General features: G+C 36.2%; 1 protein-coding gene across 5 annotated transcripts in view; it reads left to right on the top strand.

Moving 5' to 3' along the window:
- LOC132405521 (glucocorticoid receptor-like) overlaps positions 1-25,417 on the top strand; it is a 119,485-nt gene extending 94,068 nt beyond the window's left edge. For all 5 annotated transcript variants that reach the window (XM_059990399.1, XM_059990401.1, XM_059990398.1 and 2 more), the window contains exons 7-9: positions 10,319-10,449; positions 15,388-15,545; positions 19,766-25,417. In XM_059990399.1, the coding sequence (XP_059846382.1) occupies positions 10,319-10,449; positions 15,388-15,545; positions 19,766-19,921 (445 nt within the window). In that variant the 3' untranslated portion in view covers positions 19,922-25,417. The remainder of the gene's footprint in view (positions 1-10,318; positions 10,450-15,387; positions 15,546-19,765) is intronic.
- Positions 25,418-25,581: the final 164 nt, after the last annotated feature.

Raw genomic sequence — 25,581 nt, 5'->3', positions numbered from 1 at the left:
TACTTTAATAAAAACAGAGGATACAATGAGATAAGCAGAGTCAGGAAGCTCTATGAATAGATTTTTTTTTAAATAGAAAATTATTTAAATCTAAAAGGGGAGTTGTGCACTGTGCTCTGGTATAACAGGAATGGCAAAGTACACAAAATAAATAAGCATGTAGCAAAAACAAAATAGTTTAATGGGGGTTGTAGTGTTCATTTAGATTGAGATAAAATGAGTAAAATCTTCTGAAAGTTCATTAATTTATGGATCAGGTATACCAGTGATTTTCTATTGATTTCTAAGATTTGAAGAACATTACATTTTGACCTTGTTCAATAATGGTGGCAAAAGATGTGTAAGCCCAGAGCCTAACATTGGATATAATAAGCAAAAAGCTGCAGATTACTAGCAAAAGTACTTTCTTACAGGTTTTGCCTATTTAAGGCATAATGATGAAATAATTAATGCACTTTGTGAAAAAATTGTGGCAAACTACATTGCAATAGTTGTAAAATTTGCAAAAAATTAGTAGATGTTCAATTCTCCATAATAATGGATTTGTGTCATCAGTTGCACCCAAATTTTGTGTGCTCTTCAGTCTTTCTCCAAAACAGTAGAGAGATTGATAACAACACAGATCTCTTGGATTTGTCCTTGTCATTAATTGTGCAAATGCTGTTAAACTTGATGTTTGTCTGCAATGATTGCCAGCTTAGTTCCGGACATGGGAATGTTTGTTAATAGTTCTGTTCACTGGTAATGAATTAAAAGGAATTGGTAAGGAGAGCACTTTCTACATTTACAGTTCATAATCAGTAAATTAAAGTGATCTGAATTAATGGTTCAAAATGCTAATATTTTGAGTCATAAGTTTGTGTTTGATTAAAAACATTATTTTAGAGACATTATTATACATTGTGCATCAAAACAGTTAATTACAACAATTTTAAAATAAAGCAATGTTTTGGCCCAGATTTTTCAGTTGTAACAACAGCAAAACTATTAGCATTCACTGTTGTGATAACATGATTACTATTGGTTTTAATCAGTTTATTATTGCAGCGTGTACTGAGATACAAGTGAAAAGCTTATCTTGCAACCTGTTCATACAAATCGAATCCTTACAGTGCATTGAGGTAGAGCAAGGTAAAACAATAGCAGAATAAAGTAACAACTACAGAGAAAGTGCAGCACAGGTAAACAGGGTGCAAGATCATCACAATGTACAAACCCCATTTCCAGAAAAGTTGGGATATTTTCCAAAATGCAATAAGAACAAAAATCTGTGATATGTTAATTCACGTGAACCTTTATTTAACTGACAAAAGTACAAAGAAAAGATTTTCAATAGTTTTACTGACCAACTTAATTGTATTTTGTAAATATACACAAATTTTAGAATTTGATGGCTGCAACACACTCAGCAAAAGTTGGGACAGAGTTAAAATAAGATTGAAAAGTGCATAGAATATTCAAGTAACACCTGTTTGGAAGACTCCACATTAAGCAGGCTAATTGGTAGCAGGTGAGGTATCATGACTGGGTATAAAAGTAGCATCCGGGGGCGGAGTTTCAAGATGGCGACGTAGACATCTGCCTTTTAGGCGCTCTTCATTTTTTAAACTATAATCACCCTTTAATCAAATCTTTTCGTACTTAATTACATGGGTTGATATTTACGATTTACTTCTTTTCTAAAATAATACTTGATTTAATCTTTTCAAACTTAAAATGTCTGTATCTAAGAAATCCTCTAAAGACCCTCCATCTCTTGAGACAATTTCCAGTCTTCTGGATACTAAACTGGATACTAAACTTGCAAGTCTGGAAAATAAGCTTACTGCGAAAATGTCTGAGCTTGAAGAAGTTGTTAGATCGTTTGATACCAAGCTTCAATCGCAGGCAGCAGATATTGAACGGCATGAAGAAAAGTTTGCGGCTCTTGACAAGTTAATTTGTGAAAAAATACGTACTATTGAAACTTTGGAGAAGAAGGTACTGTCGACAGCTAAAATAGTGGAGCAGAATAAGTTTAAAATCACCGATCTCACAGACAGAACTTGCGAATTATCGGATTTCCTGAAAATGTTGAGTCTGGTGACTTAACTGAATATTTCTCTAACTTATTGTGGGAAATTTTTGGCGAGGACGCTTTGCGGGCTAAACCTACTATTGATCGTGCCTACAGAGTTTCGAGATTTTCGATCTCGAGAGACAAGCCACGAGCTGTGATTGTTCGCCTCCATTATCCTCGGGAGAAAGAGCTTTTAATCCGATTAGCTCGTCAGAAAGGTATGATTTCTCACAGAAACAACAAGTTTCGTATTGTTGAAGATTATTCATTTGAAGTGATGAAGGCGAGAATCGCTTTTAAACCAGTGATGGCAGAGATTCATTCGATTGGACTTAAACAAGCTTTAAGATACCCAGCGAATCTTAGAATTACGTTGAGTGACGACAGTCAGCGCTTCTTTAATACTCCGGAAGAAGCGAAGAAATTCGTCGAAGAATATCGGTCTTCTAGTACAAGTTGAACTATGTGTTGAAGAATTTTTGGAGAGAAGATGCCATTTCGTTTTGGGCTTTAACTTATGAAGCTGCGGTATAGCTTTTTACTTTGGTCTGTAGACCTGTTTTTTTTTATTATCATGGTTTATAGATGCTCTTCTAATTTTACTATAATGTCTTTTTTCTTAATTTTTTTCCTCTGAATTGGATATACACGTTAATACTTTGTAATAATGATTTATTTTTTAAGATGTCGTTTCTTCTTCCCATTAGACTTTGCTTTCCGTAAGCATTTATTTGCTTGTACTTGAAAATGGGACGAATGTTTTGGATTTTTGGACCTTTTTTTTATATATTGTAGTGATTATTGAATCCTTTTTTAATCCTATTTTGATTACCTTTTTTTTAAAAAAAAATTTTAATAGATTGGTGAATTTACATTTATATTCTGTAATATGGTTTTTTCAAAATGTCGTTTCTTCTTCCCATAAGTCTCTGTTTCTGAAACGTCATTTTCTTGTATTTGAATATGGAATCTTTTTTTTAAAGGCATATTACACTATTTTAAACTTTAATGTTTATCCTTTTTTATTAATGATCTTTTGCTTTATTATATTATTTTTTCATTTTGATTGATATATATTCTTTCTTTTTACAACCCTGTATTTATATCTGGGTGTTATATAGTCTTTTTTTTTCTTTTCATGGAGTTGCCATCTTGAACTGGGGGTAATATTAGTATTAGTTTGTGCGCCTGCCGCTTGGCTTTTTTTCGTGGGGTTAGGGGAGTGGGTAGGGATCTTTTTTCACGCTTTTGCTTTTTATTTTTTTGCTTTTAGTTTATGGGCCGACTTTAAATTATTAATATTGTTGAAGTGTCATGTTCTCCGGTTGCTCCTGAATCATTTCTCCTTCTTCCTGAATTATAGGTTATGTGTCTTTTTAACCTTTTATGATATATACAATTAATATTGGCATGATGGATAAGTCTATTAACTTTATCTCTTGGAATACTAATGGTTTAAATCATCCGATTAAATGTAAAAAAATATTTGAAGTATTCCATAGACTAAATGCTAATATTATCTTTGCACAGGAGACCCATATTAGGAGGGAGGATAATCAACACTTTTTTAGGTTCTGGAAGGGTCAACAATTTCACTTGGATTGTACCGCCAAAATTAGGGGTGTGTCTATTTTTATAGACCCCTCAATTTCGTTTACACATCATGAAATTATTTCTGATCCACAGGGCAGATTTTTGTTGATAACTGGTTCACTTTTTAATCGAAAAGTGGCTCTAGTTAATATTTATGCTCCAAACTTTGACTGCACTGAATTTTTTAAACGTTTATTTACTTCCCTCCCTAATCTAAATGAATATATGTTGATAATGGGTGGAGATTTCAATTGTTGTCTGAATCCTTTGATGGATAGATCTAAACCTATTTGAATTCTTCCGAATAGATCAGCCTTACTTATTAATTGCTTTATGGTTGATTCGGGAATTACTGAAATATGGCGGTTTTTGAACCCTAAAGATAAAGAATTTTTGTTTTTTCACATGTATATCACAGTTATTCTAGAATTGATTATTTCCTTATTGATCATCGTTTATTAGCAGATGTTACTGATTGTAAATATTGTTAATATTGTAAATATTGCCATTTCGGATCATGCACCTTTGAAGTTATCTATGAAGATTTCGGACTCTTTCAATAATACTAGATCTTGGAGACTTAACGCTACTTTGCTTCAAGATCCAGAATTTATCACCTTCATAAAACAGCAAATTGACTTGTCTTTTTTCAACAAGCTATACCGAAGAGATTGACAGAGGAATACTTTGGGACTCTTTTAAGGCTTTTATCTGTGGACAAATTATTTCATATTCTGTCGGTAAAAGAAAACAAAGATATTTAGATATTGCTTTATTAGTGGATAAAATTAAAGAAATTGATAAAATTTATTCCGTTACTCCTACCAAAGAACTCTATAAGAAGAGAGTTGAGCTTCAAATGGAACATAGCTTATTATTATCTTCTTTAATTGAGAATCAATTAATTAAAACCAGGGCTCAATTTTATATTCATAGTGATCGAACTGGTAAATTGTTAGCTAACCAATTAAAAGCTATTTCGACTAAGCGACAAATTATTAAAATTCGTAAACAAGACAGTAATCTGACTACTGATCATAAAGAAATTAATAATACTTTCCAAGATTTTTATAAATCTTTATATCAATCAGAATTTGATGGCGATCTGTCCATGATGGATAATTTTTTTTTAACAATTTGAATATTCCTAAACTGACAGATGAAGATCGGAGTTTGTTCGATGCTCCTATTTCTATGGCCGAAATAGGAGAGACTATCTCATCAATGAATTCAGGGAAAGCTCCTGGTCCTGATGGTTATATTATAGAATTTTTAAAAACTTTTTCTTCTTTGCTTTCCCCTTGGTTATGTGAAATCTTTAATGATGCATTTACTAAGAAGAGATTACCCCAGTCTTTTTATGAAGCTACTATCTCTCTAATTCTTAAAAAAGATAAGGATCCTTCTTTATGTGCATCTTATCGCCCTATATCGTTATTAAATGTAGACTCTAAGATTCTTACAAAAATTTTAGCTATTAGATTAGAAAAGTTACTATCAGAGATTATTTCAGAAGACCAAACTGGTTTTATTAGTAACCGGTATTCCTTTTTTAATGTTAGAAAATTGATTAATATAATTTATACTTCTTCACCCACAACCTCAGAATGTGTTATTTCATTAGATGCTGAAAAAGCTTTTGATAGAGTTGAATGGACATACTTATTTAATGCCTTGAGAAATTTTAATTTTAGTCCTAATTTTATATCATGGATTAAATTAATATATTATAAACCTGTTGCTTCTGTTCTTACAAATAATTACAGATCCTCTTTTTTCAAGACAAGGTTGTCCCTTAAGTCCTTTATTATTTAATATCGCATTAGAACCTCTAGCCATTGCTATTCGTGAATCCCCTAATATTTTTGGTATTACCCGTAATGAGAAGTTATACAAGTTATCACTTTATGCTGATGACTTGTTATATATTTCTGATCCTGACAGGTCTATTCCGGCTATTTTATCCTTGTTGGTTCAATTTGGTAGTTTTTCTGGTTATAAACTAAACTTGGATAAGAGTGAATTATTCCCTTTAAATGCGCAAACTTTATTGAATGACAGGATACCATTTAAAGTTGTTACTGATAACTTTATCTATTTAGGTATAAAAATTACCAAGAAATATAAAGATTTATTCAGATTGAATTTTTTACCTATGCTTCATCAAATTCAACAACTTACTACAAGATAGTCTCCTTTATCCTTATCATTAGTTGGTCGGATTAATGCTATTAAAATGATGATTTTACCGAAATTTTTATATTTATTTCAAGCCTTACCAATTTTTATTCCTAAATCTTTTTTTGATAACATTGATTCAAAAATTTCTTCATTTGTGTGGCAAAATAAAAACCCCAGGTTAAGTAAAAGGCAGTTACAAAAATCTAAAAAAGATGGTGGCTTAGCTTTACCTAACTTTAGATTTTACTATTGGGCGAATAATATTCGAAACTTAATATATTGGAAATTAGATTTGGATTCACCATTGTGCCCACAGTGGGTTAATTTAGAATGCAATGATGCACAGGGATATTCTTTATTCTCCGTTCTTGGTTCTTCTCTTCCTGCTGATTTAGTTAAATTCAATAAACAGATATCCAACCCTATTGTCAAACACACATTACAAATTTGGTTTCAATTTTGTAAGTTTTTTACTCTGAAAAACTTTGTTCTTGATATAACTTCTTTTTTTAAACCTTCTTTGACAGATCAAGCTTTTAGCATATGGAAAAGGAAAGGTATAATATGTTTTCGTGATCTTTTTTTTTAAGGTAGTTTGATGTCTTTCGACCAACTTTCCAACAAATTTAAGTTACCTAAATCTAATTTTTTTAGATATTTACAAATCAGAAATTTTTTACATAAAGTTCTACCATCCTTCCCCAATTCAACTTTGATAGATTTTTCAGATATGATTTTTACCTTGAATCCTTGTCAGAAGGGATTAGTGGCTCTTATTTATAATATGATTATGAAGATACAACCAGAAATTTCAGGTAGAATTAAACAAGAATGGGAAAAAGAACTTCGATATAATATATCAACAGATAAATGGGAAAAAATTTTACAAATGGTTAATTTTTCTTCTATATGTGCTAAACACTTTAATACAATTTAAGGTTGTACATAGAGCCCATATGTCTAAAGATAAGCTTGCTCGATTCTATTCTCATATTAACCCTCAATGTGACAGATGTCATTTAGATGTGGCCTCATTGACCCACATGTTTTGGTCATGTGCCACTTTACATAACTATTGGAAGGACATATTTGCTACCATTTCCTCAATTTGGAATATTGATTTACAACCTCATTTTATTACTGCAATTTTTGGTATACCAAATGAGGATGGTAATCGGTTTTCCCCTTCAATTAGACGAATGATCGCCTTTGTAACATTAATGGCCAGAAGGTCTATATTACAAAATTGGAAAGAAGTAAATCCTCCTACCACGTTTCAGTGGTTCTCTCAAACTATTTCTTATTTGAGCTTAGAAAAAATTAGAAGCACTATTTTTGACTCATCAATTAAATTTGAAGAAACTTGGGGACCGTTCATTCGACACTTTCATATGAATTAATTTGGCCTCTTCCAGACCTTTTCTCTTTTTATTCTTGTTCTGGTATGGAGTTCCGGAGTTTTTGACACTATCATATACATATAAACTGTTATTACTGCCCATGTTAGTTTAGTTTAGGTTTAATTTTTTTTCAATATATATTTTTTTCTTGTATTTTTAATTTTTTTTTTCTTTTGATGATTATTCTTACTCTTTTTCATGTATAATTAATATAGGTTTGATTGATTAATGTACTATTTTTTGCTGATATTTTAATAAGATATTGTTATCTTATTACTAATTCAACTTCAAGTCTAGTGCACTTATAACCTATTCAATATTATGATATGTTTTTTTTTATATATGAAATTCAATAAAAAGATTGAAAAAGAAAGAAAGAAAAAGTAGCATCCATCAAAGGCTCAGTCTTTGCAAGCAAGGATGGGTCGTGGCTCACCCCTTTGTGCCAAAGTTCGTGAGAGAATTGTTAGTCAGTTCAAAAGGAACATTTCCCAACGCAAGATTGCAGAGAATTTAGGTCTTTAAACATCTACAGTACATAATATTATGAAAATATTCAGAGAATTCAGAGACATCTCAGTGCGTAAAGGGCAAGGTCGGAAACTACTGTTGAATGCGCGTGATCTTCGAGCCCTCAGGCGGCACTGCCTAAGAAACTGTCATGCTACTGTGACAATTATAGCCACCTGGGCTCGGGAGTACTTCGGAAAACCATTGTCACTTAACACAGTCCGTCACTGCATCCAGAAATGCAACTTGAAACTGTATTAAGCAAGGAGGAAGCCATACGTCAACTCTATGCAGAAACGCCGGTGAGCTCTCTGGGCCCAAGCTCATCTCAGATAGACCGAAAGACTGTGGAACCATGTGCTGTGGTCAGATGAGTCCACATTTCAGCTAGTTTTCAAAAAAAACGGGTGTCGAGTTCTCTGTGCCAAAGATGAAAACGACCATCCTGATTGTTATCAGCGAAAGGTGCAAAAGCCAGCATCTGTGATGGTATGGGGGTGCATCAGTGCCCACGGCATGGGTGAGTTGCATGTATGTGAAGGTACCATTGACTCTGAGGCATATATTAGGATTTTAGAGAGAAATATGTTGCCATCAAGGCGACGTCTCTTTCCGGGACGTCCATGCTTATTTCAGCAGGACAATGCCAGACCGCGTTCTGCACAGGCTACAACAATGTGGCTTTGTAGACAGAGAGTGTGTGTGCTTGACTGGCCTGCTGCCAGTCCAGATCTATCTCCTATTGAAAATGTATGGCACATCATGACGAGGAGAATCAAGACAATGGAGACCATGGACTTTTGAGCAGCTGAAGTCTTATATCAAGCAAGAATGGACAAAATTTCCAGTTGCAAATCTACTACAATTAGTATCCTCAGTTCCAAAATGATTAAAAAATGTTATTAAAAGGAAAGGTGATGTAACACAATGGTAAACATGCCTCTGTCCCAAATTTTGTTGAGTGTGTTGCAGCCATCAAATTCTAAATTTGTGTATATTTACAAAATATAATTAAGTTGGTCAGTAAAACTATTGAAAATCTTTTCTTTGTACTTTTGTCAGTTAAATAAAGGTTCACGTGAATTAACATATCACAGATTTTTGTTTTTATTGCATTTTGGAAAATATCCCAACTTTTCTGGAAATGGGGTTTGTAGATTGTGAGGTGAGAAGTCCATTTTATTATACTAGGGAACCATTCGATAGTTTTATAACAGAAGGGCAGAAGAGCCCGGTGGTACTTGCTTTCAGGGTTTTGTATTTTCTGAAAGAACAGAAGAGAGATTGTCTGGGGTGGGTGAGATCTTTGATTATGCTGGGTGCTTTCCTGAGTCAGTGAGAAGTATAGGTAGTCCATGGAGGGGAAGCTAGTTTCCGTGATGTTCAGAGCTGTGTACACATTTCTGCAGTTTCTTGCGGTCTCTTGCAGAGCAATCACTATGCAAAATTGTTATGCATCTGGATAGGATGCTTTTGATGGTACATTGATAAAAATTGCAAACATTAATGCGATCATCCCAAATTTCTTTAGCCTCCTGAAGAAGTGCAGGTGTTACTGAGCTCTCTTAGCCATGGTTGGACTAGGATAGGCTATTGATGAGATGTGAAAATCAAAGTTACAGATTGTTATAAACATAAGAAATTCTGCAGATACTGGAAATCCAGAGCAACTCATGCAAAATACTGGAGGAAATCAGCAGGTTAGAAATGAAAGTCGACAATTTATGCCGAGACTCTTCATAAAGACAGGTCTTGACCTGAAACGTAGACAGGTCTTGACCTGAAACGTTGACAGTTTATTCATTTCCATAGATACTACATGACCTGCTGAGTACCTCCAGCATTTTGTGTGTTATTTGTTATTTCTTGATCTGACACACAAAGTGTGCTTACTATTTTACGGTCCTCTCCAATTTAATTATTAATTTAATGTGCTTGCGAACTATTCTTCCGAACAGATAGAACAGGATATGGGAACAGAATTAGGCCATTCGGCCCATCAGCTCTACTCTGCCATTTCATCATGGCTGATCCAGTTCCCTCTCAGCCATACGTTATATGTTTTCAAGACGAGTTTTTAGCAAAATATAAAGCTGAAAGAACAATATAGCAAAATCTGACACCTTAAAAACAACAATGTTTATGAATAAGACTTCAGATTAGTATGAGTTTTGCAATTTTTATGAAGACGTATGATATTTCAGATTTGAACTTGACCTTAATGTGTATGTTTTGGAGTTCATTTCACACTCAGTAAAATGATTAAAACAGAAGTTAAAAGTTGTAATTCCTGATTTACTGCCTTTAATCAATTTAGCTGCTCAGCCAGCTGGATGACCAGGCAAATGACATTGGAATAAGACGTGTTCATACCATGATGGTTTTGAAAAACAAACAGACTATTTTCATTGTATTAAAGTACTACACGGAGCATAACTCACCTGAATATTGAATACAAGCAGTTCTCAGAGATTTCCACTTTTGGAAAAAAAACTTAATTTACAATCCTTTCAATAGCAAATGCAAAGGAATGCAACAGGAATGATAAACATGTTTGACATTTCCTTTTTCGTAGGCAACGGATGCAGCAGTCAACGATGTACAGCTTGTGTAAAGGAATGAGCAACGTCGCATTGGATTTCAAAAATCTTAAGGTTGTCTATGAAGAATACCTATGCATGAAGGCATTATTGCTTCTTGGTACAAGTAGGTATTTTGCTTGGGAATAGGAAAAAACTTGATGCATTGTATAATTTTTTCTGTTCATTTTTATGTTGGTCACAGGGCAGTAAATGACAAGAACCAACATGATTATCTGAATTTTTATATGATTTATCTCTAATCTTATGCTATTCTAGAAGAATCCCAAAGAAAACACAAGAACAAAATAGCTGGAGTAGTTCACTTGGCCCGTCCACCCTACCCTACCATTTAATCTGGTCAATTGAAGTATAAATGTCACCATTTACAACCGGTTGAAATGAATTTTCTTGCGGGCAGTCGCAGTAAATCCCAGAAGCACAATAGAATCAATCAAAGACTGGACCCAACAGGATGGACAAACAACCAATATACGAGAAAAAAACAAACTCTGCAAGTGCAAAAAAAAGAAAATAATAAATAAATAAGCAATAAATATCGAGACCATGAGATGAAGAGACATTGAAGTGTCGTGAGCTTGATGGTTGAGTAATAACTGTTCCTGAACTTGGTGGTGCAGGACTTGAGACATCCGTACCTTCTTCCTGATGGCAGCAACGAGAAGAGTATGGCGTGGATGGTGGGGGTCCTTGACGACGGAAGCTGCTTTCCTATAATAGCGCTGCATATAGATGTGGGGAGGGCTTTACCATGATGGATGTTGTATCCTTTATTTTTCATAGGATTTTCTGTTCAAGAGCATAGCTATGCCATAATGCAACCAGTCAATATAATAGACAATAGGTGCCCCTCGAGTCTGCACCGCCATTCTGAGATCATGGCTGATCATTCACTATCAATACCCAGTCCCTGCCTTGTCCCCATATCCCTTCATATTCCATCAGATATCTATCTAGCATTCCCCTATTCATCAGATATCTATCTATATAATCTCTACCACACATCTACAGAAATTTGTCAAAGTTTTAAATGACATGCTGTATCAACTCAAACTTCTAAGAAAGTAGAAGTGGTCCCGTGTTTTCTTCATTGTGGCATTTACATGCTGAACGTAGGATAGATCCTCTGAAATGATAACACTAAGGAATTTAAAGTTGCTGACCTTCTCCACCTCTGATCCCTGGATGAGAACTAACTCATGGACCTCCTGTTTTCTTGTCCTGCTGTCAATCATCATCTCCTTTGTCCTGCTGATATTTAGTGAGATTGTTGTGGCACCACTCAGCCAGATTGTCAATCTCCCTCCCATATGATGATTTGTTACCATCTTTGATTCTGCCTATAACACTTAAATTTGACATTGGAGCTGTGCTTTGACTCAGAGTCATAAATATAAAGTGAGTAGAGCAGGGAGCTAACCACACAGCCTTGTGGTGCACCTATGTTGAGGGAGATTGTGGGGGAGATGTTGCCAACCTGAACTGACTGATGTCTGCAAGTGAGGAAATGAAGGATCCAGTTGCACAAGGAGAAATTGGGGCCAAGGTCTTGAAATTTATTGATTTCTTTGGAGGGGCTGATGGAATTGATTGCTGTGCTTTCTTAAAGAGTCATAAAACAAGGCCCTTTCCACACATTTCATCCAATGCTATTAAGGTGTTCATCCAAGCGAGTCCTATTTGCCTGTATGTGGCTGATATTCTCTCAAAACATTTTCTATCCATGTACCTAAGTGTCATTTAAAAATTGTAATTGTACCTGCTACTACACGTTTCTCTGGCAGATCATTAAATTTACCCGCCATTGTCTGTGGAAAATTTTGCTCCTCAGGTCCCTTTTAAATCTTACTCCTCACCTTAAATTTATGTCCTCTAGTTTAGACTCTCCTACCCTAAGCAAAAGACTGTGACCATGCATCCTTTCTTTGCCCCTCATGATATTTTACACCTCTATAGAATTACACTTCAGCTTCTTCTGCTCCAAGGAAGAAAATCCCAGTCTATCCACCCTCAGCTTGTAACTCAAACCCTCCAGACCCAATAACATCGCTGTGAACCTTTTCTGCACCCATTCCATTTTAATAGCATCCTTGCCACAGAACTGTGCACAATATTCCACGAGTGTCAAGGAGTATCCTCAAGGTCTCAGGAAGGTCTTGTGTAATTGTAACATGATTGAACTCAGTGTCCTGACCAATGAAGACATGCTGTATTCATGACTCGGAGTCAACACTTTCAGGAAACTATGTATTGGTAGCCTAGGTTTCTGCAAGACTCCAAGATCCTACCATTTATTTTGTAAGTTCTATACTTGTTTAACTAACCAACATTTCACACTTCTCCAATTTAATTTGCACCTGCCATTGCTAGCCCACTTCCCCAGTTTATCTAGACCTTTTAGTAATCTTAAATGATTTTGTATTCTGTCCACTACACCACAACTTCAGGTATGATCTGCAAACTTGCTAGTTTTTCTGACAATGTTTCCATCTAAATCGCTAACATAGAAACCAAACAACAGTGGACCTGGCACCAGTGCCTGTGTTTCACCACTGGTCACAAGCCTTCAATCTGAATAACAGCCCTCCACTACCACCCTTTGTCTCTTTCCACCAAGCCATTTGGATAGCTTGCCCTGGATTCTGTGATTTAACCTACCAGATTAGCCTTCCATGTGCCACAGTGATCATTGCTGGGTCCATTATTATTTGTCATCTATATCAATGATCTGGATGATAATGTGGTAAATTGGATCAGCAAATTTGCTGATGATACAAAGATTGGAAGTGTAGTGGACAGAGAGGAAGGTTTTCAAAGCTAGCAGAGGGATTTAGACCAGCTGGAAAAATGGGCTGAAAAATGGCAGATGGAGTTTAATACAGACAAGTGTGAGGTGTTGCACTTTGGAAGGAAAAACCAAGGTAGAACATACAAGGTAAATGGTAGGGCACTGAGGAGTGCAGTAGAACAGAGGGATCTGGGAATACAGACACAAAATTCCCTAAAAGTGGCATCACAGGTAGGTAGGGTAGTAAGGAGAGCTTTTGGTACATTGGCCTTTATAAATCAAAGTGCTGTGTATAAGAGTTGGAATGTTATGGTGAGGTTGTATAAGGCATTGGTGAGGCTGAATTTGGAATATTGTGTGTGTAGTTTTTGGTCACCAAATTGCAGGAAGGATATTAATAAGGTTGAAGGAATGCAGAGAAGGTTTACAAGGATGTTGCTGGGACTTGAGAAACTGAGTTACAGAGAAAGGTTGAATAGGTTAGGACTTTATTCCCTGGAGCATAGAAGAATGAAGGGAGATTTGATAGAGGTATATAAAATTATGGTGGGTATAGATGGAGTGAATGCAAGCAGGCTTTTTCCACTGAGGTTAGGGGAGAAAAAAAAGAGAGGACATGAGTTAAGGGTGAAGGGGGAAAAGTTTAAAGGGAATATTGGGGGGTCTTCTTCACACAGAGAGTGGTGGGAATGTGGAATGAGCTGCCAGATGAAGTGGTAAATGCGGGCTCACTTTTCACATTTAAGAAAAACTTGGACAGGTACATGGATGAGAGGGGTATAGAGGGATATGGGCTGGGTGCAGGTCAGTGGGACTATGCAGAAAAATGGTTCGGCACAGCCAGGAAGGGCCAAAAGGCCTGTTTCTGTGCTGTAATGTTCTATGGTTCTATGTGGACTTTGTCAAAAGCCCTGCTGAAGTCTATATAGACAGCATTCTGGGAATGAAAGGGTTAATTTACGAGGCTTGTTTGATGGCTCTGAGCCTGTACTTTCTGGAACTTAGAAGAATGTTGGGTGATCTCATTGAATCCTATCAAATATTGAAAGGCCTAGATAGAGTTTTTGTGGCCAGGATGTTTCCTGCAGAGGAGGAGTCCAGGACTAGAGGGCACAGATAAAAGTACATCCATTTAGATCAGAGATGAGGAATTTTTTTTAGCCAGAAGGTGGCGAATCTGTAGAATTCATTGTCATAAACAACTGTGGGAATATTTAAAGCAGAGATTGATAGGTTCTTGATTAGTTGGAACATCAAAGGTCACAGGGAAGAAGGCAGGAGAATGGGATTCAGAAAGATAATAAATCAGCCATGCTGGTATAGCAGAACAGACTCAAGGTGTTGAATGGCCTAATTCTTTTCCTACATCTTATGGTCTTACCTACTGTCCAACTTTCATCAGCCCTCTTTGGTATCTCTTTTTTAAAAAACAAATTTGTGAGGCACTATTCCCTACACAAAAAAAAGCCATGCTGCCTTTCCTTTATGAATCCAGGTACTTCTAAATGCTGATGGATTCTACCCCTCAGAATGCCCTCCATTATCTTTAACCACTACTGGTTAGACTCACTGGCTTGTCGTTGCACCCTTCCCATCCTCCCATCTTCTGGTACCTCACCCATGGCTAAAGTTCTAATATCTCTGCCAGGACCCCTGCAATTTCTTCCCCAGCTTTCCACAATGTCCTAGGATACACTTGGTTGGGCCCTAGGAATTTATTTAATATAGTATGCCTTAAGACTGAAAACACCACCTCTCAAGAAATATTGACATGTTCCAATGCAATATTAATAAATCAAAACATTATTGAGAGAATCCTGCGTTGTCCTTTTGGATGTGGTATTAATACAATGCTTCTCCCCATGGTGCCAACTGACTGAAAGTCTGCAGGTGAAACATGCATTTTTACTTATCTTTGACACTGTCTTTTTGATGTATTGAGTGATATAAATCTGTTAACTAATATCAAAAGCAGATACAAATCTTGATTCATGTATATTTTTGTCCATTTGAAAACACGACTTGAACAATGTTTCTGTACTGGTCTATGACACAGTAAATCGAAGTTAATTATTTTAGATGAATAATTATCTTGCTTAAAAAGTGGATTCTTGAAAAGATTGAAGCTCTTTGGTATCATATCCTGAGAAGAAACTAATGTAGGAGTGGAGATACATTTTCCATAGAATGTCACAGTTTTATATCAACTGTTTTATATAATCATAAAACTTTTTCTTTGTCCCCTGTTTATTATAGTACCAACAGATGGCTTGAAGAGCCAGGTGGGATTTGATGAGATTCGAACCTCATACATAAAAGAGCTGGGAAGAGCTATCGTAAAGAAAGAGGGAAGCTCAAGCCAAAACTGGCACCGTTTTTATCAGCTGACAAAACTTCTGGATTCAATGCACGATGTGAGTAAAATTCTTGGGAACTTCATTCCTGCAGTAAAAGCCGATACTTTAAGGGTACTAGCAGGCATCCCAGTAACCCAAGTTATTGGTATACATTCCTTACAAAGACAATACAAATATTTAAAAGTTTGTCCAAAGTATGAACTGTTCCAGTTGCTGCATGGGTTACATATATCAAAAAATATTTCTAAATAGTTAATTTAACTCTATCTTCTAGTAATGATGTCCTTATTATTCAGTTATTGAACTAGCAGCAGGCTTAAAAATAGCTGGAACTTAAGGTTTTTAGCCCCAAACAGAAATGACAGATGTAATTGTTCTTATTTTGGGGTCTGGTTATTGTAGGCAAGGCCAACAATTATTGCTTTAATTGCCCTTGAGATTGTCATTGGGATGGTGTGCAACTTGGAGGGGAGGTAGCAGGTGGTTGTATTCCCAGACACGTACTTCCCTTGTCCTGGTAGAGATGGTGTCTAGAGTAGCCCAGATTAGGAACTGCATGCATATCATAGGTCAACCACTGTGAGCTGATGGTGAAGGGAGTCGGGTACCAATTAATCAGGATACTTTTATCCTTATTGGTGATGAATCTCTTCAGAGATTTTGAACCTGAACATACCTAGGTACGGTCGGCCCTCCTTATCCACAGATTCCGCATGCGCGAATTCAACCAACCGTGAATCGCGAAAACCCGGAAGTGTTCTTCCAGCACTTGCTGTTGAGCATGTACAAATTTTTTTCTTATCATTATTCCCTGAACAATGCAGTATAACAACATTTCACATATCATTTACATTGTTTTAGGTATTATAAGTAATCTAGAAATGATTTAAAGTATATGGGAGGATGTGAGTGGGTTATGGTGCATCGGAATTGAAAAAAAAATCGGAAGTTCTCTTACTAATAAGTCAGAACAGGTACATCTGGTATTATTTAGCGTCAGTTAGTCAGACGTTTGTCTTAGTATATAGAATATATTTTACCTTTTTATGCATATAAAACACTTAAGAACATATGTTTCAGCGCCAGGCTTGGTAACCGAAGTTCTGGGGACTCAGGACAGATCGCTCCCTAGTGCGCTCTCCACTGTGCTGGGTTGATGTGAAGGATCAAAAACTCATAACCCCAAAACCTAAAAATTAAACTGCTGCATTGCTTAGTAATAATTGTAGCTTTCATCGGGGCATAGCCTTTCTCACTTTATCCTTTAAAATTGTTCCAGTCATTGACCAACCTAGCCTAACGTTTTTCCAATGACTGATGGCGTTTCACCTGTTTCCGATCGCTTTATTATTTCCACTTTATTTTCAATCGTGATCATGATTATTTCCCTGAACAGAAACATTGCGCATTCAGAGCTCTGGTGCTGGGTCCTAATGTCCATCGCTCTGAGACAGGTTAAATAATGTCTGGGGTTCTGCTGGGTCCTAAGGTCCTCCGGATTGAGACAGGTTGAGTAAGGGACTCGAGCATCTGCGAATTTTGGTATCCGCGAGGGGTCCCGGAACCAATCCCTCGGGGATAAGGAGGGCCGACTGTAATTGCCAATCCTTCACACCTGCCTCAGTCTTGCCATCACCCCTAGCGTGCCTTCACTTCTTCAGCCTTACTTTACCCTCCTGTTTTCTGGTAGTGATTATAATCTTTCAACAGCTTTGTCATATTTTTACCTTTGGCAAAGTATTATTGCTGTGAAATGATTCCACCCTTATCATGAGAACATAAGAAATAGGAGCAGGAGTAGGCCATCTGGCCATGGACTCATCTCCACCTACCTGCCTTTTCCCCATATCCCTTAATTCCCCTACAATGCAAAAATCTATCCAACCTTGTCATAAATGTACAAAACCCCATTTCCAGAAAAGTTGGGATATTTTCCAAAACAAAAATCTGTGATATGTTAATTCATGTGAACCCTTATTTAACTGACAAAAGTACAAAGAAAAGATTTCCAATAGTTTTACTGACCAACTTAATTGTGTTTTGTAAATATACACAAATTTAGAATTTGATGGCTGCAACACACTCAACAAAAGTTGGGACAGAGGCATGTTTACCATTGTGTTACATCACCTTTCCTTTTAATAACGCTTTTTAATCGTTTTGGAACTGAGGATACTAATTGTAGTAGATTTGTAATTGGAAATTTTGTCCATTCTTGCTTGATATTAGACTTCAGCTGCTCAACAGTCCATGGTCTCCTTTGCCTGATTCTCCTCGTCATGATGCGCCATACATTTTCAATAGGAGATAGATCTGGACTGGCAGCAGGCCAGTCAAGCACATGCACTCTGTGTCTACAAAGCCACATTGTTGTAACCCGAGCAGAATGTGGTCTGGCATTGTCCTGCTGAAATAAGCATGGACGTCCTGGGAAGAGATGTTGCCTTGATGGCAACATATGTCTCTCTAAAATCCTAATATATGCCTCAGAGTCAATGGAACCTTCACATACATGCAACTCACCCATGCCGTGGGCACTGATGCACCCCCATACCATCACAGATGCTGGCTTTTGCACCTTTCGCTGATAACAATCAGGATGGTCGTTTTCATCTTTGGCACAGAGAACTCGACACCCGTTTTTTCCGAAAACTAGCTGAAATGTGGACTTGATCTGACCACAGCACACGGTTCCACAGTCTTGGTCCATCTGAGATGAGCTCAGGCCCAGAGAACTTGCTCACGTTTCTGCATAGAGTTGACGTATGGCTTCCTCCTTGCGTAATACAGTTTCAAGTTGCATTTCTGGATGCAGTGACGGACTGTGTTAAGTGACAATGGTTTTCCGAAGTACTCCCGAGCCCAGGTGGCTATAATTGTCACAGTAGCATGACGGTTTCTTAGGTAGTGCTGCCTGAGGGCTCGAAGATCACACGCATTCAACAGTGGTTTCCGACCTTGCCCTTTACGCATTGAGATGTTCCTGAATTCTCTGAATTTTTTCACAATATTATGTACTGTAGATGTTGAAAGACCTAAGTTCTCTGCAATCTTGCGTTGGAAAATGTTCCTTTTGAACTGACTAACAATTCTCTCAGGAATTTTGACACAAAGAGGTGAGCCATGACCAATCCTTACCTGCAAAGACTGAGCCTTTGATGGACGCTACTTTTATACCCAGTCATGATACCCTACCTGCTACCAATTAGCCTGCTTAATGTGGAGTCTTCCAAACAGATGTTACTTGAATATTCTGTGCACTTTTCAATCTTATTTTAACTCTGTTCCAACTTTTGTTGAGTGTGTTGCAGCCATCGAATTCTAAATTTGTGTATATTTACAAAATACAATTAAGTTGGTCAGTAAAACTATTGAAAATCTTTTCTTTGTTATTTTGTCAGTTAAATAAGGGTTCACGTGAATTAAAATATCACAGATTTTTGTTTTTATTCCCAACTTTTCTGGAAATGGGGTTTGTATTTACCGAGGTAGCCTCCACTGCATCATTGGGCAGAGAATTTCACAGATTCACCACTCTTTGGGAAGAGCCATTCCTGATCTCTGTCCTCATCATTCTGCATGTCTTTTAAACATCCTGTGGTTTGCTCATTCTGTAACTGGCAAACATAAATTACTGAAGAATTATGGACAGAAAATGTATTTATAGGTGTTCCATCTGCCGTGTCACCTATAATTCAGAAAATAGGGGAGAGATTTTACTGATTGCTACAGAGCTGTACTGTAAATAATGTATTCACTTAATTTCTTATCCTATTATTAAAGTATCCAGTGTAGTGTTTTCAAGTTTAGTGAATGCTGTGCAGACAACAAAATTTTAAGAACACATGAGGAAAATGACTGGTAATTCTTCTGGTGAAAATTGCCATTCTCCTCTTCAAATCATTCTTTAAGAATTTAAATGTTCACTTGGCTTAAAAGGATTAGACAAGCAATTGTCTAACTATAGATACGGATATTACTAGAGTTATCAGCCTTGTGATGATTAATTTTGGCATCAAATCATGGGAAAAGAGAAAACTTGAAAATCAGGCATGAAAGCTCGTCATTCTTTTTCTACACAATAAAACCATGATCGCAAGTAAGATCAGAATAGTAATTGGTCATCTAAGGAGTTGTTTCTAGAATTCGGTGATTAAATATCTCCTCTATTAGCATGTTCTGAAATATTGCACGTTCACAAATTTAGTACTTGTAAAGTAATGTAGCATTACTTAACAATTGTTTTGCTAATATACTTGTTATTTTTTTTCTTGTAGTTGGTTGAAGGGTTATTGCAGTTTTGTTTTTATACCTTCGTGGAATCAAAGACTCTCAGAGTGGAATTCCCGGAAATGTTGGTGGAAGTTATTAGCAACCAGTTACCAAAGGTCATGGCGGGAATGGCTAAACAGCTTCGGTTCCACCATAAGTGACTGCCTTAAAAAGGAAAAAATGCCTTAAAGTTATCTCCCGTTGCTTTTCGCAAAGTGATCGGATTTTGGAAATGTTTGTCCTGCAAATGCTTGCAATTATGTCATATGCACTACATAGGGTTTACAGAGGGTTAGGCCTGGGCTGAGGTAAAAAGGAAACAGTTTTACAGCCTAGAGACTGTACATTGAAAAAATATAAGAGACAGAAATCTGCATGTAGTTTGTTGTGAAATTTATTTCTGTGTACTGCGATACCAGTTTGATTTTATGCATGCATTCTAATGAGAAGTTTACAGTGTATATCGGAAAAGGGAAAATTGTGCCTTTTTTAAGCTTTTTAAGTCTAATGTAGCCAATTTGGACAGTTTCCTCTATTGTTAATGTAGGAAAACTGGTAATTTACTCAGTATTTTCTTTACATGTATGTTTTTTTATATAAGTGGAATTTGAGCCTGATAAAAGTTTTCCTTTATAACAGTCATGGAATTCTATGTTGTATAAGTAAACTTGCCTATTGCTTTAATGTAAATGTGTAAAAACTGATCATTTTGTAACATACTGATCAACAAACTGGTATTTGAACTACCTTAAAACATTTAATGTGTGATTTGAGAGGGGCAAACGTATTTCTGGAAATTACATTTATTTTCAAGTGTGTATTATGTATGCCATCCTGTATAAAAATGCATCCTTGGTTACATAGGAATTGACAGTGGCCATATATGATGATGTGTTTATTAATTACCTTTGGTAATGTGAAATTTTATAACTTTATTTTATTCAGTTCCAGTGTTTGTTGGTTCACCAATGCTGGTAGATTTATGCTCATGCTCCATAATGGAGCACACACAGCTTCTGTGATTGACTCCACAATATTAATTAGGAAAATTTTCCTCTGATTTCACTGGGGATAATGCATTCCTTAATGTAAGCATCTTATAGCATTTAAAGAGACAGTAGTCCAGTATACAGTAGGACTGATGCTAGTGATTTTAAGTTCTTATTTTTAAATGTTGTGAGGGCCTCCGTCGGTCAGAGTTGACCATGGATATTGCGTCCTTGCTGTCTAGATACACAAGCCTGGGAAGTACAATACAGAGAGCAAGCTGTTGCCCGTGTAGCAAACTCCCCCACTCTACACATCTGATAAACCCAAAGGAATGGCAGAGACCAATACATTTTTGTACCAGCAGTGTAACAGGAGTTGCCAGTCAACATTGAACACAATGTAGGACTGCTTTAGGGACTCCAGCTCTGGATTTCCCTCAGGATTTACTCCTGAAGCCTTCCCCATGAGTGGGTGTAGCCACAAGGCAATGGAGGTTTGAGTCAGAGATTTCCTTCTGGTAGATGAGCTGCCAACCATGACTAACGAGCCCCATCTGCCTGAAGTGAGTGGTTTTAAGGTGCCAGTAACTTGCCTTTGCCCTTACTCCTGTCAGTAGAAACGGTTCTGCTGGTCTTAGTAGCTAAGCCACACATGAAGGTCAGGAGCTGGACTTGGTTGTCAGAGGCTATTTGAGGTGCACGCCATTAGGAGCATTTGATAGGTAGTGGAAGCTTATCCCCATTCCCACCCCCAGCTATAACAACCTTAAGGAACCGGTGTTAGGTCAGTTGCAATTACATTGTGATCAGTAAATTTCTAGTTGATCAGTCAGCCATATTCATGCTTCTGGATGGTATGCAGTCTGGAATATATTGGAGGGCAATACCATCGAAATGTAGAGAAATACGAACTTCATTCATGATCATAGTTGCACAGATGGGATGGTAACTCAAGCTAAGATGATTATTGCAGGTAAGACTGGAAATATACTTGGGGAAAGGAAGAAGAATTGTCCTCAAAGAAATCAGGGAATGAAAAAACTGAAATAGTTTGAATATTTTTTCCTTCTCCATTCTGTGTCATTGAACTTATGACATCAAAGAGCAATGGTGTTTAAAATTATATGTAGTTTAGACAAAATTATTTAATCAAGTTTATTGCTATTTCCCATCACAAACTGGTATACTGGTCCTAATGCTTGATTTCACCAAGAACTCAAACTGTACTCAACAGGGACAGAATGTTGAAATAATGTGTTTCAATCCCTTTGGATCTCTTGTTATCAAATAATTGCATCAAAGCAAGCCATGAAAGCAACTCTTAATGCTGTTTGATTTTTGTAATATCAGCTATCTGGTGATCAGATTGAAAATGAGCATGAAAAGAATGGTGACATTGAATGTGAGAAATGGGGGTGTTGAGGTGTGGAGTTGGGCAGTATTTCAACAACTGCAGTGGAACTTTATCATTTCACCACATCACTTAATTCAGCTGCAATTTATTTTGCACAGTATATCCATATATGCCCTATATATAAATTTCTCTTTGGTGGTGTAACAAAGTGGTATATTTGGGAGGGGGGAGGGAGTCAGAATATAAAGCAATCCTACATATTAGAACTGCATATTTAGCAAAAGGTAAATTAAAAGTAAAGTTTGTATTTCACTGAATTCTTAAGAGATTTAAGCTTTTAATCAAAATTGAGATGTTTTGTTTTCCAGAATCATTGGTCTTTTACAGTTTCTGATCCCTAATTAGCCAAATTAGTGCTGCACTAATTGTTCTGTGTGTAACAATGAGTACTGGTACTGTGGATGGCCCATGTTGTAAATAGCCATAGCTATTGAACAAGTGGAAAGAGGCAAGTTTGTTTTGGTTTCTTTTCTAATGACCCACATATAACCTTTTTTTCTGTGACTTGAAATTAAACATTGAGCCCAGTAAAAATGTATAGATTATTTATAGCCCATATTGAGAGAAGTATCACACACAAATTACTGGTGGAACGCAGCAGGCCAGGCAGCATCTATAGGGAAAGCACTGCTGATGTGTCGATGAAGGGTCTCGGCCCGAAATGTTGACAGCACTTCTCCCTATAGATGCTGCCTGGCCTGCTGTGTTCCACCAGCATTTTGCTTATGTGTTACTTGAATTTCCAGCATCTGCAGTTTTCCTCGTGTTTGCCTTGAGAGAAGTATTCTTTAATATTCTTTAATAGCTATTACTTTAATGGCTATTACTTAGCCAGTCTTTTTCTAAGGATTTTTTATTTTTTGGATAGATGGATAAATTGCATCCCACATGGATAGCAGGTTCAATAATTATGCCAAAAAATGGAATTTACTTCAATTGTCTATTCTAATTACTTATCCGGGTGAGAAGAAAATGTCTTCAATATATGGCTACAATTTTCCTTCAATATAGTTTATGACTAATGACTATTTATACCAATGCTCTAGGCCAAGGCCTGATTTTAAGTTTTTCTGTGATAGTATATAAGTTGTTGATAGTTCATATTTTTCTTCTTGAAAGATTTGACACGTACTCTGCATCCAAGTCAGGATGCAGAATAAACAGGGAAAAATACTTAAAGCCCAGTTGGTTTTATCAAGAGTTTTGTTTTGCAAAAGGTGCTTTATTTTTTAAAAAATCTATTGTGTGGGCTGGACCCGTTGAGGAGAGGACAGTTTATTTTTCTTGATTTCTGCCCTCCACACCTTAGGAAAAACAAGGGAACCATGTGTACTGCACCAAACAGGTTTCTCAATTTTAACCATCGTTCAGCAAAAGCAAAAATAAATTCTAACACCAGCCAATTCTGGACCACACCACTACATCCCTCCATTATAAGGAGATGAATAAATGCTGCAAATAGAGTTCTTTTTGGATGTTATCTCATGAATACAACCAAATCTCTGCCTTTGTAATTAGCTATGCATAATATATAGGTAACCAAGTAACATGCATAGATATATATTTTTCAAATTTTAAGCAGATTCTTTAAATATATTGTTTCTGGTGAATTATTACAGGATGGTTTTGGTTCCTTTGTCAGTTTAGAAACTATATCTTTGTTCGTCACACTTTTTAACAAGGATAGTTGTGATCTCCTACATCAGTTATTATGAAAGAAAATTGAATGTACCTCTGGCTGCTCAGAGGAACTAAAATCTTATGATACTATTTCAATACATAGGATATACTTTAAAAACCTTCGGTAACAGAGTATTTCAGTTTTGCAATAGCTGACTGATTTTAAATGATTTAACTTTAATGCAAAGTGAGTGATAAATGTTTCTATCTAGCAGGCAGGGAGGAACAACATTTGGAAAAAATTATGTGCTTATGAGATGAAAAATTATATAGCAGTTTATAAAAATATACTAAAATCAGATTGATTTGTGATTAAGAAAGACCACAGAAAGATATGGAGTAATTTTATAAGCTTTTCTGATGGATATATGGAGGGAGGAGATGGTATTGAATATAACTTGCCTCAGCAAGATTAAATTTGGTGTATAAATTGCTAGTTAAACTTTGTTTACTTCTGATAAGAGTTGAAAAGTTATTTGCCACGATACTGAAAGTACTTACAAATTACTGATTTTTTTTTAAAACAGCACAAGGCCTACTACTAGGTGTCCTACAAATTGTGTTTCAAGAACACAGTACATTAATCTCTGTCAATAGGAAATAGATGAAGCTAAAGGGTTTAAAATGACTAGTGAGTTTATGAATACAGTATTCACACACACCTAGTATGAGTGCCCAAATTATTATGAGAATCAGATTGCATGCATCATGAAGAATTAAATGTTTTAATCAAACCTTAAACTGATTTATTCATCTCAGTGTTTAAATTTCATAGAGCTTATGAATTCAGATTAAGAATCTTAAGAAAATTATTAATAGAAGTTGTTAAGGTGACAGTGTAGTTTATTAACCTTTCTATAATTTGCCTAATCACATAATCAGGTTTACAAATGGTGCCAATTTTGGCAAGACTAAAAACTGCTTAAACATAATATAAAACAAGGACACTGACATTTCAAAATTAACGGTGTGCCTTTTACAGAAGGACAGATGAGCATGTGTCCTCAATGTAGAGATATAATCTCTTAAATATTTTTCAGAACTGTCTAATAATGATTGTATATTTTAATGTCCGTGCACTGAGATAATGTAAAGACCAGACAATCAAATGTGGCTCTATTACCTCAAAAGAAAAATGCTCTTGTAGATTATATACAGGATTGTGTAATAGTTTATTCATAATGTGCCATTTTGAAATATAGGGGAAAGAATGAACAAACGTTAGCGGTTTCATAAGTGTAATATGGAGAGCTTGCTAATCTCCATGGTCTCTCATCTTCTTGATGTAAGATGATCCATTAATAGGATAACATCTGTGTACCTTTCTTAAAAATATTAGTTTATTTGACTTACTATGTAAATCCAACAGGCGTGTGTTTTGTAGACTGTTTTTCCAGGGTCCTGCTTCTCTTTATGCTTTGAACTGATCTTTGTGCAGTTGTGTCTCATTTACTAATAGTGTTGCAGATGAAATTTGCTTAATTGTGCAGGTGTTTAAGTCCAATAATTGTGAATAGCTCTCAATAATGCAGATAATGGACAGAAATTGGATAATAAATTCGCTTTTCCACTAACTGTCTCCCGTTGTTGCTTAGAACAAATTCTTTTTGTGAAACTAACACAAAGCTTCAGATGTATTATTAGCACAATAAACTATCTCAGAGTACTGAAAGAAGCGAGTAGATTGTTGTTACTTTGACAAGAATCTTTGTGCCCTCAATAGCAACAGTTGAGGTTC

Source organism: Hypanus sabinus, chromosome 15 (assembly GCF_030144855.1).
Source record: "Hypanus sabinus isolate sHypSab1 chromosome 15, sHypSab1.hap1, whole genome shotgun sequence".
NCBI classification, from domain to species: domain Eukaryota; kingdom Metazoa; phylum Chordata; class Chondrichthyes; order Myliobatiformes; family Dasyatidae; genus Hypanus; species Hypanus sabinus.
Note: the sequence above shows the minus strand (reverse complement) of the source record. Positions and strands in the feature narration are given on the sequence as shown.